This window comes from Callithrix jacchus, chromosome 11, assembly GCF_049354715.1.
Source record: "Callithrix jacchus isolate 240 chromosome 11, calJac240_pri, whole genome shotgun sequence".
NCBI classification, from domain to species: Eukaryota; Metazoa; Chordata; class Mammalia; order Primates; family Cebidae; genus Callithrix; species Callithrix jacchus.
The window spans coordinates 42,923,372-42,939,683 of record NC_133512.1 but is presented as its reverse complement, the minus strand read 5'-3'; the positions used below and the strand labels follow the sequence as shown (position 1 = coordinate 42,939,683).

The window sequence follows — 16,312 nt, the reverse complement described above, 5'->3', positions numbered from 1 at the left end:
CTCACACACTCATACCACCACTCATGCACTCAGACATCTCTAGAGAGGTTGTGGCTACCACTGTAACTCTGTTGGTGACAGAGAAATTTACTAAATAGAGCATGTAGGTCCCAGAGTGTATGAGCTACAGCTAGTTTTTTGGTGTGGCCCCCTGAATGGCAGAGAATCTTGCCAGAGGGTATAGGCTACCGCTGAGCAAGAGTATCAGGACCCTCACATAGCAAACTTCTAAGTGCCAGATAGAAAATAGCATGACGGAAAGTGGAGGCAAAGTCTCTTTCTCATTTTCTGGATTTGCAGTGTCCCTCCAGCCCCTTAAATTGGCAAAGTTTAACATCAAGTCAGCTGACAAAAGAGAAATGTCTACAGCATGCAGCTTTGATAATACAAGGAAAGGTAAAGAAGAATAGATTTGGAGATGAGAGGCAATAAATTAATAACTGGCATGCTGGCACTTCCCCATACTTGGTTGTTGAAACTGATACAGGTAACAACTATATAAAGTCACATATTTATATATAGAGTCACAAATCATAACATCTTGTATTATTTTTCTAAATTTAGTTATGGCATTCTGCCTTAGGATTATAAACCAAGAAATTACACTGGTGGCATTATTTATGAATTTAACTTTTTATGAAAGAATATATAGAGAAAATGTATAAATTTCAAGTGCACAACTAACTCAATGAATTTTTACAAATCTATTCACTCATGTAAACACCACCAAAGGCAAGATAGAGTTTATTAGCAGCACCCTGAAGGCCTCATTCTTGTTCCTCCCAAGAAATAATTATCAGTTTTTAAAAATGTTTCCTTGAAAATCTTGACCTGCTTCCTTACATGTTTAGTATAACTAATTAAAAAGTAAAAAGAAAAAAAATGCACTATTTGATGTGGAGAAGAAAGCACAAAGCTACTTTTTAAATTTAAGAACTATTTAACATTCTATTTAACATCAAAGCTGTCTATAGAAACCACTGTATTGCCTGTATTTTGGGTAATTTGACCATAATTAGCAATTTCTTTCTCATTCCAGAGGAAGAGGACAAATATAAAGAGCAGACAGAACTTCAAATATCTTGGCATTAGTGATAGAGATGGAATGCAAATGTTGAGAATAAACTATTTTTTGCTAACTGTCTCATAACTGAGAAAATGTGACATATATGCAATACAAACAAATCACAACACCAAATCCAGCAACGATTTGGAATCCTAAGGAAGCAATTTAAATACATATAAAGACAAAATTTTAAATACCTAATATATTGTTTCTTCAAAACACATAGCATTTAACATACTACCAAATATGAAATACATTTTTGCTATATCATTTTGAAGTAGTGAAAGGAAAGTAATACATTGAATAGAAAAAGTAGGGATTTTTTTTCTTACTATATTTTAAGATGACATATGTGTTTTAGAATTATTGAAACTTTTCAATTAAATGAATTTGACCAGTTATTCAATTTGGACTCAGTAATCCAAGAGGCTCGAAAAATTGGAGCCCCTATTTTCTTTCAGCCTTGTGTGTTTCTAGATTTCTGAAAATCTATTTTAATATTTTATGATATTATTTACATATAAATTTAAAAATAAAGCACCATATTGAAGGTTGATATATTAAATAAATTACTTTTTTCCTATTAGCTTTCCATTACAAGTCAAGTTTTTGAACTTATGATTTGTCTCCATTGCCCAAAGGTTGTAAATGCTTTTCCAGAAGGTTTTCAAAAATGTTTTTAATGCCTGCCTTTTTTACTGGATTCAGTTCAAAATTTCTAATGAGAAGCATACTTTAAATAGCCTTGATGCCACATTTTAATATGTTATTTTATTTTATTGCTCTTTCCAACTGAGAACACTTACAATCAACATATTTTTAGGAGTTTATATTGGTAATATTTTGTTGGTTCTTTGTTTCCTGTTATAATAGGCTTTCAAGGAGTAAGCAAATTTGCAGATTTCCCAAATAAACACATCCGTGTTGGGCAGTGTGGTATGAGGAAGGTTCGTGAAAGTAAGTAAATGCTTTCCGCAATACCCCTTTGTTGCATAGAAAATGAAGAAGATTGCCAATGAGTTTATTTTAGGGAGAAAACTAGTTTGAAATAAAACAAATTTATTATGTAAACCATGTTTTATTGTTAATTATGTTTGATTTTGGAGTAGCCTTTGCATTTATATATGAGGAAATAATGTCAGAAACTGAACTCTTATGTGTCAAAGTCGAATGTTATCACACACAAAATTAATAACTTTTTCTTATTTATATATTCACTTAAAATTGTTCTAATAAATTAAATCTCCATAGAGTTTCATTAAATGCACATGTTTAAGGTGGGTAACATAAACAATGCTATATTTAAAGTTTAGCAGCCTTGAGCATAACACAAATCCATGCTACTCCTATTTCCTTCATCCTTGCTTAGGAATGATATTTGGTCACCACTCCTACACAGATAGCTCAGTTTATTCACCCTGAGCTCTGGTCTCGGCTGTCCATCTGCCATCTATTTATTATTATTATTCCAGGTTCTTTTCTCTTCCTTCCTTCCTCCTCACCCACTCAACCAACCACCCACTGAAATCCTGAGTTCTGCTCTTCAGTAGTTTTTCAAGATTAGTACTTTCCCGCTCTTCCCTTCAGAAATACTTTGGCATGCTTATTGCTCCTCAGAGACCACTTGCTCACCTTAGCTCTACAACCATTCCACAGCCCCTACTTATCCCTACAGAGGTTCAGTCCTAGATTTGTTCCTCACTCTTCCATTTCCCCATTCTATAACAAAACATTTCTTTGGAAGTGCAGCCAAGAATCCCAAAAACCAAATTCAGTGAACCAGTGCAGTAAGACAGCTTTTGCAGATGAGAAATTTTGCAAAACTATGGTAACAGTGAAGTGCATATGGTCAGTGCCTAGCTGATTACATTTTCATTTGTAATGTGGAAGTACTGCCAACAAATTGAATGAAGCTTACTATGACAGAACACATTACTTAGAATTCCACACTGTTGCAAAGCGCTTCTGAATGACCCTCGATAATTGTGCTGTGAAGTTTGATATTGTGTACATCTTTAGACTCTATCAAGCACATGTCATAATAACAATAATGGAAGACAATACATTAAAAAGTGATGCTGCTATAAACATGCATGTGCAAGTATCTTTTTCATATAATGACTTCTTTTCCCCTGGGTAAAGAATGAAAAGTAGATCCACCATTTGATCCAGAAATCCCAATGGAATCCAGTGGGAATCCAGTAATTTCAGTGGGATTCCTGGATCAATTGGCAGATCAAACAGTGAATCTACTTTTCCTGCTTTAAGGAATCCCCACACTGTTTTCCATAGTGGTTGTATAATTTACCTTCCTGTCAACAGTATAAATATGTTCCCTTTTCACCACAAAAATATGGAACCAGGCCAAATGTCCATCAAGCAATGAGTGGATAAAGAAAATGTGGTATATATTTACCATGGAATACTACTCAGCTATAAAGACGAAGGAAATAATGGCATTCACAGCAACTCAGATGGAATCAGAGACTATTATTCTAAGTGAAGTAACTCAGGAATGGAAAAGCAAACATCATATGTTCTCACTCATGTGGGAGCTGAACTAAGAGGACACAAAGGCATAAGAATGATACACTGGACTTTAGGGACTCAGGGGTAAGGGTGAGGGGTGGTGGCAAGGGACAAAAGACTACACGCTGGGTACAGTGTACACTGCTTTGGTGATGGGTGCACCAGAATCTCAGAAATCAAAACTAAAGAACTTATTCATGTAACCAAACACTACCTGTTCCCCTAAAAACTATTGAAATAAGAAAATTAAAAACAAACAAACAAAAACCCTCTCATCCCCAACAGCCAAATGTAATGGATGGATCTTGTTTGGATTCTGACTGCTACCCCCATAAAAATTAAAAATTTTTTTTTTTTTTGAGACGGAGTTTCACTCGTTACCCAGGCTGGAGTGCAATGGCGCAATCTCAGCTCACCGCAACCTCCGCCTCCTGGGTTCAGGCAATTCTCCTGCCTCAGCCTCCCGAAAAATTAAAATTTTTATTAAAAACCGGATGATAAATACAAAAGGGAATGCTATAGCCATCACTTTCTAAACTTTTTTAAAATTAGAAAGAAGTGAATAAATGTACTTCCAATCATACCATATCATTTTAAAAATATGGCTTCAGATTTTCTCCACTTAAATTGCAAAGTAAACCATTATTAACTTTTATATCCTGTAAAATGTACTATTTTATTCCTATATTTATTCTTTTAATAAATATTTACTGAATATGTACTATGTACCAAACACAGTTCAACATAAATTAACAAAAAGTCCTCATTTGCAACTTACCATGGGCCATACGATGGAACCAGTAGTAGCCAAAGTCAACTCCCAAGAAGGTTAAAGACCAAGTCCATGGAGAATCCCAGGGCAAATTGAACAGCCTGTAGTTCTCCCAGATATAAATATAACTGGTCAGTTCAACACTCCTGAAAAATAGACTGGAAGACAAAATTCATAAGCAGTGATTAGATAACATTTTAGAAATAAAATTATGCTAAAATAGTTTAGATAACATTTAAAATTAATATATTTATATGAAAAAATGAAACTCTTCTACTTTGTTTCATCTTTATCATTCTTTCTAAAGGCTCAATTCCTTGGCATCAAAATGATTCATATGAAGTTTTATTTTATTTCATAGACATCATGGATGCCAGTTGTTTGTGCTCTCAATTTCATGAAATTTAAAAGACCATTTCCTTTTTATGTATCTTAAAATATTTTTCATGGAACCCATACAACATCAATATAACAAGACTACAACTTAGTTTCTGTGACTGTCATTTCTAAATCTTACGGAAGAATATATTAAGGATGCTTTATAAAGGAAATTTAAAAGGCAAAAAATTATAGATGCCCATATTTTAAAGTGCTGCAAATTGCCTACTGCCTTCAAATTCTTGATCTCATAAAATTTGCCTTTAAGTTAAATTGCTTCTCTCCAAATCTATTCTCTCTCATCTCCTCTTCCTCCTTCCTTTTTATTCTCTCTTACACACACACACACACACACACCCTTTTAATGTTTCTTACATGTTATACTTATGATCAGGTATTGGATTCTCAGAGCATTTCTACAATTCTTATAAGTAATATAAACTAAATTCTTATAAGTAATATATTACTTAAAAGTAATATAATTTTCGGCCGGGCGCGGTGGCTCACGCCTGTAATCCCAGCACTTTGGGAGGCCGAGGTGGGTGGATCATGAGGTCAAGAGATCAAGACCATCTTGGTCAACATGGTGAGACCCCATCTCTACTAAAGATACAAAAAATTAGCTGGGCATGGTGGCGCGTGCCTGCAATCCCAGCTATTCGGGAGGCTGAGGCAGGAGAATTGCCTGAACCCAGGAGGCGGAGGTTGCGGTGAGCCGAGATTGCGCCATTGCACTCCAGCCTGGGTCACAAGAGCGAAACTCTGTCTCAAAAAAAAAAAAAAAAGTAATATAATTTTCAAAATATTAGGAAAAATATTTCCTTAGAAATCAGGTATACAAACAAAATTAAAATAAACAATTGTTTCTAAAACTCATACACTAAAATATATTAAGCCACCTATTTATCAAGCTTCTATAAATTCCTATTTTTACTTTCAAAACCCTATAAAATATACTTTAACTTTAAGAAGGATTTTTTTTCAAGTTTTGTATGATCAAATTTAAGATTAGATTCTAGATGATTTGTCACTTTTATAAATTTTATTGAGTTGACTTTTCCTTTGATATTTATTATTAAAATATAAAAGGAATTAATTATTCTGGTTAATAAAGATATATGTATAAGTCATCAACAAGTGTGGTGCTCAAAATTCTGAGAAATTTCTTAAATATTCTAATTTTAGATAAGAGTGGAAGAAGGAATGCAGATGATTACACTACTAAAATTTTTTATTTTTACAGTATTTCCCTTTACAGAGTCAGTTTCTATGAATTAGCTTCCTGAGTCTTTCAAAGATCCAGCCCTTTGACTTTATTCTTGAATTTATTATCATATGACTTTAACCATGATTTAATAGCTTTAAAATAACCTCTTTAATATTTCAAGGTATTATTATTTCACCTATAAAATAGAACATTAGGCTATCTTAACAGCATTAATATACATAACTAAAAGAAATGCCCAATGCTTACAATTTCAGAAAACAGTTCACATCACCACACATTAAAAACTCAATTTCCAATTTGAGATTAAATGGTTGGAAGAAGCAGTTTTGTCTGTGAGTTCCAGTCCTTGAGTCAAAGGAATTGCTCATCCTGGACTACTCCCATAATGCCAATTTGAGTGATACTCTGAATACTGTAGAATCCACTGTTGCAGCAGCCCTGAGCCTGCTCGAGCCTCTTTTCTGAGCCATTCTTCCTGAGGGCAGACCTCTGCAAGTGTGCAACCCCGCAACCTGACAGGGTGGCCAAGGGTGGCTAGTTGGGGGCATATAGACAAAGCTGGGACAAGGAGTCTGTGATGTCCACACAGGTATGTGAGGTCCCTCCAGGGGCAGGACAAGCCATGAGCCAAGGGCTCCCACACTGTTGTAGAAACTCCAAGGAGTATATGAAATGAACATTTAAAACCTGCCTTCCAAGTTTTTATGAAGGTATATTAGTCAAAGTAGGAGTTGGAAAAAATTCTACTGTAAAGCTTGTTAGCTTGGTGGGTTACTTTCATATGTTTAGATGAAGGCTTCATAACAGTGCCACTGTTGACATTTGGATAGGATAATCCTTTTTTGGAAGAGGCTTTTGTGTGCAAACATTTACTGAAACTATGAAATCTTAAAATTGCTCCCTATTGTTCATCATTACAGGTTACCCATATAAAATTCAAGTTTTAGATTAAAAATGGCAAATAATATCAATTTTATATTCTTCAATATACCAATTTCTCTAAAACAGGAATTCTTAATCGTAACACTATTGTCATTTTTGGGCCAAGTAACTTTTTGTTTCGAGTGCCTTTCCTGTGCATCATAGAATGTATTCCAGCATTGCTGTTCTTTAGCAACTAGATTTAGGAGCATTCCTTCTCACCCCAGCTATGACTACAAAAAATGTCCCCAGATATTTCCAAGTGTTTCTTGGGGAGCAAAATTTTCCCCAGTTGAAAACCTCTGCCTAAAAACAACTGAACCAGAAAGAAAGATTAAAACAAAATTTAGTAGAAAGTTGAAATCATCTATAGCTTAATAGCTGAAGTAGTAGCACATGATTCATCCATGGATTTAGGCAGTCATTCAATGAATTCATATGAAGAGCCTACTAAGTGCCAGGCATAGCACAAGACACAGGAACACACTATTATTAAATGGGCAAACACCACCAGCCTTATATAAATGTGCCCTCGGTTTAATATTTTTTTTTTAAATATGCTATCTTCCTTGTCAGTTCCACTGACAATGGAAATGGGCATTAAGATACCAAGATCTCAATAACAGACTGAAAAGGTCCTTAAAAAACTTCCATTTGTAAAAAAAAAATAATAATAAATAAAAATTCTAAAAAACCTGTCTGCAATTGAAATACTTTTCTATTTCCTGTACAGGTGCCAGGTCTTGAGCAGACACCCAATTTATTAGTCCATCAACTGACTTATTAGGATTGACACAAACCGAGCTGAAATATGCCTGACATACTACCATCAAGCCTCCCCCCACTCCAACCCACACATATTAGCATGAAGCCTAAATTTCCTCAAGACACGAAGAAAGAAGCAGCTGTGGGAGTTCTATTCCCTGCTTTCTATCAGCAAAATGAATCTGATTCTCTTTTAATACACATGTGAAAGAGTAGCCATGGAATGCCCACAACTAAAAACAGTTCACCTAAGTGAGACAGCTGGGAAATGATTATCAAGCTCGGAGAGCCCCGGATTGCAGAAAATAGCACCTACATTTTCAAAAATGTTCTCACCAGACCTTGAATCATAAACCAAGTACCTTCCTGTTTCTCTTCGCAGTCCCCCTTACCCCTTCCACCCTGCAATCTCAGCACATGACTCTGCACTCGGGAATTTAAACTCTCTAAACCCCATCCTGTGGGAAAAGGCAGATATAATATGTATGCATATAGTAAGTTTACTTTATCACATGAAGATGAAATATTGGGCAGCACAGGAGCTTGGAATTCCCAAATACTAGACACCTTTTATGCCATAAGTTTGAATGTAAGACCAGGAAAGTGATCTAAACATAAAAAGACATTAAAATCCTCTAATCAGCAACCTGCATATAGAGAGGCTTTCCTCCCATGGTCCTATTTTCTTCATGAATTCCCCCAAACAGCAGTTTTCCCTTGGGTTTGAAGTATATGTTTTAGCAAATGAAAAGTAGCTTATTTCTTTAACTAGTGAACTGATTCTGTATTTTACATAACATTTCCTCTCATCATGAGAAATTTGCCAATGTTCAGTTACTGTAAAAAGCTTCTAAGTTACTACATTACTATTTAGTATTAATCCTCGAATTTTTATAAAATAAAGTTCAGTTTCAATGTTGAGATTAAAAAATAATCAATAAATTAGAAATAAATATTATTTGGGGATTGAGAATTAGAAACTAATGAGTTTTCAAAGTCACCTCCATCTGAGTCTGCCCATCACCAGGAATAGAAGTGTGACAGGGGGCATGACATTCACCCTTTCAGCATCTCAGTGCTAATTTAAGGTCTGAGATAATCAGGCTGAATGAGCCCTAAAATGACTCTCATGTTGTTGTCATTAAGAAAGCCAGTAACATTTCATGTAATGCTCTCATTGCAAACTTCTGAAATATCAAAGCACGTTTCAGAATAAGTAGACTTATGTATTACACTCATAGGAATCTGCCACTTTATATTATTCCATAACTGTCATTATAGCTGAGTGTTCTGATTTGGCCAGATAATGATAAACTAAAAAAAAAAAGATACTTTTATTTCTAACAATCTTGTTTCATGAGTCAGAAAGTAAATATTTAAACAAGATTACTATAAATATCCTTAAAACTCCAAGAAGTTAAAAATAAATTAATATATTAGATCTTGTGTATATATATATATATATGTGTGTGTGTGTGTGTATATATGTGTGTCTGTGTGTGTGTGTGTATATATATATATATGCAGAGAGTGAGAGAGAGATTTTTCTGAGAAATTTTGTTACTTATTTACTTCAAAATCTCTTCAACTGGAATCCAGGAGTTTGCACTGCCCATCTGTAAAGCTACTGCCACTTTTGCTCCATCTAGTGGAATATTGATTTTTGCTTGGTAATAATAAGATAGATAATATTACCTTTACCATCTGCAAACAGATGTACTACTAATTCTTACTGTGAAATTGTATTACATTTATAAAACAATCACTTAATTTCTTCTTAACAGAAACCATAAAGCCATAAACCTTTATAAACACAATGTGATAGATTTGGAAGAAAGGAATTTGCTATATTCTTTACTTTACAGGAAATATATTACTCGATTGAATAAACACTCAAATCCAGACCAATAAGCAATGAAACTTGCATTCACCAGGGAAGGTTCTTCTAATAGCAGTTTCTGAAGTTACATAATTAATAACAAAGATAAAGTCTATTTATTAGTTTTCTAATGCAAATTATAAGAGGAAATAAGATCCTCTCAAACATAATTAACAAACCAAGAAGTAATTAAAATTTATTTTCCTTTCATGAGGATTTTTAATAATTATTTCTAGGTTAATAAAAATTTAGTATTAATAATAAGGTATTATTAACATTTCATAGATTCATTTATCTCTTCTTTTGGACAATGAATTGCTGCTTATTAAAGTCATCATCCTAAATGCTAAACATTCATTTGTTAGGTCTGATTTGCCAAGGCAACATTTAGCCTCTCATGCTAAAGCCCCTGGTATAAAAACCCAGTATACAATTTTTCTTTATTCTCTGGCCCCACCCCAAGGAGTCAGAAGTATTTCAGCGAAGTTTAATTTCCTCCTTTTAATTTTTTTTTTTTTTGGATGAATTGAAACTTTCTTGTCAGGAGTGGAAAATTCCATAGCAGGCATGGCCAGTAAAAGTATGCATATATATGACTGAACATCGTGGAGCTAGCTACACAGTAAAAATTGGCAGTGACCCATATATATTAAAAGTGGAGTGTCCCCAACTTTATTTGAAAATTTACCTACTTAAATTATCCCTCTAACTTACTGCAATTTGATTTATAATCTGCTGTTTCAACAGAATAAATGAACCCATTAAAAACAAACATACTGTAGATATTTATATCAGGAATAAAACTTCTCTGGGGAGGATGCAATTTATGGAAGCAGAAACATTGGAAGGAAGTAACAAATTGAACTCCCGGTTTTCTAATGAAGGATTGGAAATTGAGTTCTGCTTAAACAAGCAGAAAAAAAAAATGTGATTATTTTTCACTCATTAACATTTAAGTCAGTAGCTGCATATTTCACAAGTTTTAGATATGTGTGATTAAAAATTAGATTTGGTAAATATTTTGTTAAATCAAGATTAACTTTTTTATAGTCACACATGACACTAATTGTTAGAAAGGCAGATTATCTGCATGATACACTGTGTTTAACTAGAATAAATAGACATATCTGTTTATAACTTTGACTAGTATCTGACTAGGAAGGCTGCCTACTGGATTTCAGAAGAGCAAAACAGATCCAAGCCTGCCCAGAAACTGGTTCTTAGGACAGACAGACTTTCATTACAGATCATGGTCCGTCCAACAGGCTTGTAAACAAGATATAATCTTGTCCATGGTTAATATTTTCCTTGACATAAAGATTTGAAAAAGGTAGCATGTGTCTTTTCTATCAACATGATAAGTATGCTATTAATCTTTAAGACACCTGAAATTTTATGTAATCCTGAAATTAAGATCGTGGAAAAAAAGTGTTCTTCAAAGTCTGCACACAACATTTCTATTACATGAATGGCAAAGTGGAAAACGGGTTTGCTTTGATTTCCACTTTTTTTGTCCGAGGCCACATGCTTATTTGGAATTATTATCCAACGCATAATTCTTCACAAATGAATGAGCAAAAGGCATACTACCATTTTTCTTGCAATCACCTATTTGAAGGACGTGGCAAGCCTCTGTTGCTGGTGTAGAAAATGAAATTGGTCCCTGGGAGAGGATACGATCATTGCCGTGTTAATCTAACCCTCAGCTGTTAATGATTTGCACAGGGATTCCCCTTGATGCTGTGGCTTCAACTGAAATATTGTTTTAAGAATTGATGTCAAATTCTTCCTTTTTTTTTTTTTTTTTTTTTTACTGAAAGGGGATTGAGAGGAATAGATCCACAGGCTTCCTTTTTCTTTCCAGTTTATATTTGGGTTTAGAATGTTTTAATAACAACAAATGAAATAAAAACATTTTTCAAAATATTTCTATACAACAAAACAAAAAAATTAATTTCATTTCAGATAATTTGCTTTACTGGAATCTTTCAGACAAGGCTATAAAAGAGAAAATTCTTCACGAAAGTTAAAAAAAAATCCGTATTTCATCATTTATAATTGTTCTTTACATCTACAAGGAAAAACAGAAGTAATTTGCTATTCTCATTTCAAATAACTATAGAAAAATATTCTCCAAATTCAAGTTCATAACCTTTTACCTTTCTCTCAAAGGGCACCAGAGTTAACAGTTTGTGTTTGTTTAAGGAGTGTTATGAGTAGTGGGTGAAGGAAAAGAACCGCATGTTCTATCCCTGAAGGACTGGTTTGTTTTGCTTTCTTTTTTTCCTTCTCTCTCTCTCTCTCTCTCTCTCTGCCTCTCTCTCTCTCTCCGCCCCGCCCCCCACCTTTCTCTCTCCATTTTCAGATACTTTTTTTGGAGAAATATCTATTTTATTCTTATTTTCATGTTATAACTCTGTACCTTTTAAAAATAACACTGCTGAGCAGAAATATTGTACTGAGGATACAGTTTGTACTTCTGGTACTCACGATGTTATGATAAGAGAACAATCTAATTTCATTTGCAACCAAATCAAACTTTAAAAGGTAAAAACAAAAATGCTGAAGAATTCATTCAATTTGCTGTCAAATTCATTGTCAAAATGCTTAACAAATTCATTCCAATTCACTAAAATACACGACGTATAATCGGATATGCAGGATAATTCTCAGTTACCAAGTGACTTTTATAGTTTATCAATCATCTGATTTCCATAAACCTATAAACAACTTTCTGCAAATGAGCTAAATTAACCATTAGGTATTTTTAAATAACTAAATCTACATCCAAATCTATATATACCTTGGATATGTTGAATGTATTTCTTGTTGATTTCTGCCTAAAGGGGACATGTATTATAAGAAAGGAAATTATCTATAATCGTAAATTCTTATTCATGATAATCTTGGAATTAGCTGCAAATTTCTGGAGACATTATCTCCCTCTGATTCCCAGTGCAAAATGCAACAATTATAAGTAATTTTTCAAAGTCAGTATTAGTAATATTACATCTACTATATACTTAATAATATACTTTTCTCAAAATCTTATTGAAAAATACTTTCAGGTTTTTCTTTTTAAACTATTTTATGTAATATATGAAATTATTCCACCTTTCTTAGATGTTTAAAGTTTTAATGCTATTTTTTTTAATCCACCTTAGTTTCCCACTGAGCAGTTAATAGAAACATTCCAAAGCAATGAGCACTGGTCAGAAGTAAAGCTCTTAAAACAGGACAAGAAGCAATGGGTGGGAAGCTGGAATGAGAACATTCATCAGCAGCTCAAAGAACAGACTTCGAAGGGAATCTTTCCTCACCCTCTGCCTCTTTGGTAAGCCCACATGCTTTGAAGATGACTTCCTTTTATTGGTCTCTCCTCTACATGCATTAAAATATACTCTTTCTAAAAAATAGTAGGCCATTTACATCTTACTATCATTTGGTCCCAATATCATCTAATTTTATCGTCAACGTAACAGTATAGGAACATCACTGTTTTTTGGACTCTTTATCATGCAATAGACATCATTCCAGGCACAGGAGCTAAAACTATGAAGAGTGCACAACTCTTTCTCTCAAATCGTGTACAAGCTAGCAGGAAGGGCTGGGAAGAAAAGAGGTGAGCATCGATGCCATGTTGAAAATTCTAGATCTGGGATAAGCACAAAATTCCATGGGACTATAATGTAGGAATGCCTAACATAAGCTTAGAGAACAGATAAGGCTTGCTGAGGCATGTGACATCTACGCTTAGACCTAATAAATGAATCTCAATTGGCCACATGGATGATTTTCCAGGAAGAGTGAAGTACCTGTGGCATGTGGGCAATGGCAAGTAGTAAAGCATGATGGGATAAAGATGACAGACAGGAGAGTGGAGGACCCAAAAGCAAAGCCAGAGAGACCACGTTCTCTATAGTTCTGAACAGGGATTTGTACATTATACTTGAGTCAACAGGGAACCAGTGAAGGGTTTCTACTGGATTCATATTATGGAAATGTTTGGCTGCAAATGGGGTTCTACTAGAGCCAGACACCCATTAGGAAACCATTGTAGTTATTCAGAGATTTGTGTGAGCTGATCTAGGGAGTGTCTACACTCTAGAGAGCTATTCTTTCTGAACCTGACAGAGGCAAATACAATTTTAATAGGGAACTAGATCATAACTCAGAGCTAGAATCACAATAAGGCAAATGAAACACTCATTTTAAAGGGATATCAACAAAGTCAAGATAAATAATATTTAGGGTAATTTTTTAAATGAGTGCAAAAAATCAATGAAGAATAAAATATCAAAATTTTAAATAATAGCATGAACTGAATTCCTCAGGGAAATTTGTGTAAATAGACTAATTCCCCCATGCAGTGGGTTTCTTTGTCCAACATATGTAGGGAATTTCAGCGTTTTCACTCAGCATTGTTAACCCATCTATCTCACCCTGGAAGTCGTGACAGAACACCTGCTGAGACTGATGTTAAAGCATCATCCAAATGACCCGGTGGCTTCCCTTTGTGAATCCAGCTGACAACAAGTTCAAGCAGCATCAAGGAAATGAAAAATGGAGTTGCCTAGAAAAGATATTGCAGAAAAGAGATGCTATTATGTTCCATATGAAATTATTTTACATTTCCTGATTAGTCATGTCAGAATTGAGAGGCCCAGATTTGGGAAGCCCCACAGGAGATGGAGATGGTAGATACCCATTCTGGAAGATTAGTTCCTACACAGCAGGCAGAGAAGTCTAACTGTTTTAGACATACGCTAAATATGTGCTCAAATTATATCATCCAATTTGAATATGAAATATAATCATAGATATGACCATGATAATTATAAAATTATAAGATTGGGAGGAACATCTTCCAAATTACATTAAAAAATAAATTTAGAATAAGGCAAAAAATTAGAAGTCTATTGTCTCTATATGTATAATCTAGATCCACTTCAAGAGGCTTTCCTTAAAGATGCACAAAATTCTAATTTTTGTGCTAGAATTACAAGAACTGTATTTCTAATGATTAAATTGAAAGAGTAGAGACAATTTTCTTCTTAGAATTTTAGAAAATATGGTGATTTTACATGTTTGCTTAAAACATGATTCAGATTTTATTCATTTTGTTTTGATTTGTTTCACATAATAAGTGATGCTTTAAGGCTCCACTATTAATGATGGAGCATTTAATTTGGTTTGGTGTTGCAGTACAAGCAATAACAATTTATGAAGATATCAGTGCCACTTTTTCTACTTAAAAATAAGAAAGAAAATATAATATCTAATCTTGAAAAAGATACGGATTTTACTTATTTGGAAGCTAATCATGAGGTTTGAAGCTTTCTAAATTGAACTCTCAATAACACAGTGTGTGATGTCAATTTTGTTTTCTATTTCCCCCCTGAACTAGTGAGTGTTGTAGGAACAACTTTGATAGGCTGGGGAACTTCAGGATTCAAGTTCTAATTCTGGATATTTCCACTTTCAATCATAGCCAAGAACCAGAAGTGAAATGTACCTCTGAGCACTTCAAAGTTTCAAAGAAAACTTGGTTCACATTCAAACTTAGGAAGTCAGAGTTGGACCTGGTCAAGCTGCATATCCTTCACTCTGCAGAACTACTCCACCAAATGAAAGAAGAAATAGTTTCCTTGGAAGGGGTGGACAAGCTAAAGATTTAAAAATGAAATTGTTACAAACTTTACCGATATGGTATAACTATTTGACATTGAGTTTCCAACAGCTACATTTACAATGCCACAGAGTCCAGGAAAATGTTAAGATTTTGTTTTTATGATATTCTAGAGTGACATATAAAGGAGCGAATTTACAGGTGAGGATGCTATGGATTGTAAGGAAATTCAATTCAAGTAGATATTCTAATTTTGCTTCCTGCCTTTAAGAAAGTGAATTATTATTAGAATTTAATAATTCAAATAATGAAAGTGAACAAAACGCTCAAGAGGTTGACCTTACCATTTCTTAAGAAAGAAGCAAAAGTAGCCTCTTCCAATATAGTCTCACCTTTTTTACATAATCAGGCACCTCTTCTAATGTTTGGAATGAAGTTTCACTGGGCTTCATCATGTAAAACATCACACGAAATCCCTGGGAAACTGAAACCTCCTGTCGGGCTTCTGTGTTCTTCATTTCTGCCCTTGTCTGATTCCCAGCTGGAGAATATTTGGGATTCAGCGGTTGAAGCCAGAGGCTGAACAAAGAGGACGAGATGTGCAGCTCAGAACAAGCTCTTTGTCAGAGAACAGCTAAAACCAAAGCTCCATTGAGAGCACAGCCAACAGCAGATTCTGTATAGAAAGACAGAAAGTACAAGGCTCAAGAACAAGTACAGAGTTCAGTGGCCGCTAGGCCAGAAACAGGGCATGTGGGGGAGGGAAAAAAGGACTCATAGCCAAATCTAAGTCATACAATGCAGTTTGACTGTAGGTGGAGCAAGTTACTACTAAAAAAAAAGAAGAGAAAAAAATCGCAATAGTGTCTTGGAAAGAAAAAAAAGTGATAACACAGGTATAAGGTCACGCTGAGAAAGTGGATGGAAATTCAAGCATCAAATCACATAGAAAAAAATTTTCTCTCCTCATTTAAAAATTCACAACGTGTTCAAGTTTGTAGTCTCTTTATCTCCTGCAGGGACAGGCTATAGGTGTGCTACTTAATAACAGCTTGAAAGTCAGCAAGCACTGAATATCTGGGTCCTTAGTGGCTATCTACATTTCTGTATCTGAATCATGTTATTACAACTTCTGAATGTTTGAA

At 34.4% G+C, this 16,312-nt stretch overlaps 1 protein-coding gene across 6 annotated transcripts in view; it reads right to left on the bottom strand.

The window, feature by feature from the left end:
- The window catches only part of AGMO (alkylglycerol monooxygenase), a 356,235-nt gene extending 340,350 nt beyond the window's left edge, over window positions 1-15,885 (bottom strand). For 5 of the 6 annotated variants that reach the window (XM_078342639.1, XM_002751549.8, XM_054237221.2 and 2 more), the window contains exons 1-3: window positions 15,560-15,885; window positions 13,981-14,111; window positions 4,374-4,525 (exon numbers count right to left, since the gene is read on the bottom strand). In XM_078342639.1, coding sequence (XP_078198765.1) covers window positions 4,374-4,525; window positions 13,981-14,111; window positions 15,560-15,685 — 409 coding nt within the window. In that variant the 5' untranslated portion in view covers window positions 15,686-15,885. Of the gene's footprint in view, window positions 1-4,373; window positions 4,526-13,980; window positions 14,112-15,053; window positions 15,188-15,559 lie in introns of those variants that run through there. The other variant, XM_078342640.1, reaches the window with a different exon arrangement.
- Between the last annotated feature and the right edge of the window lie 427 nt (window positions 15,886-16,312).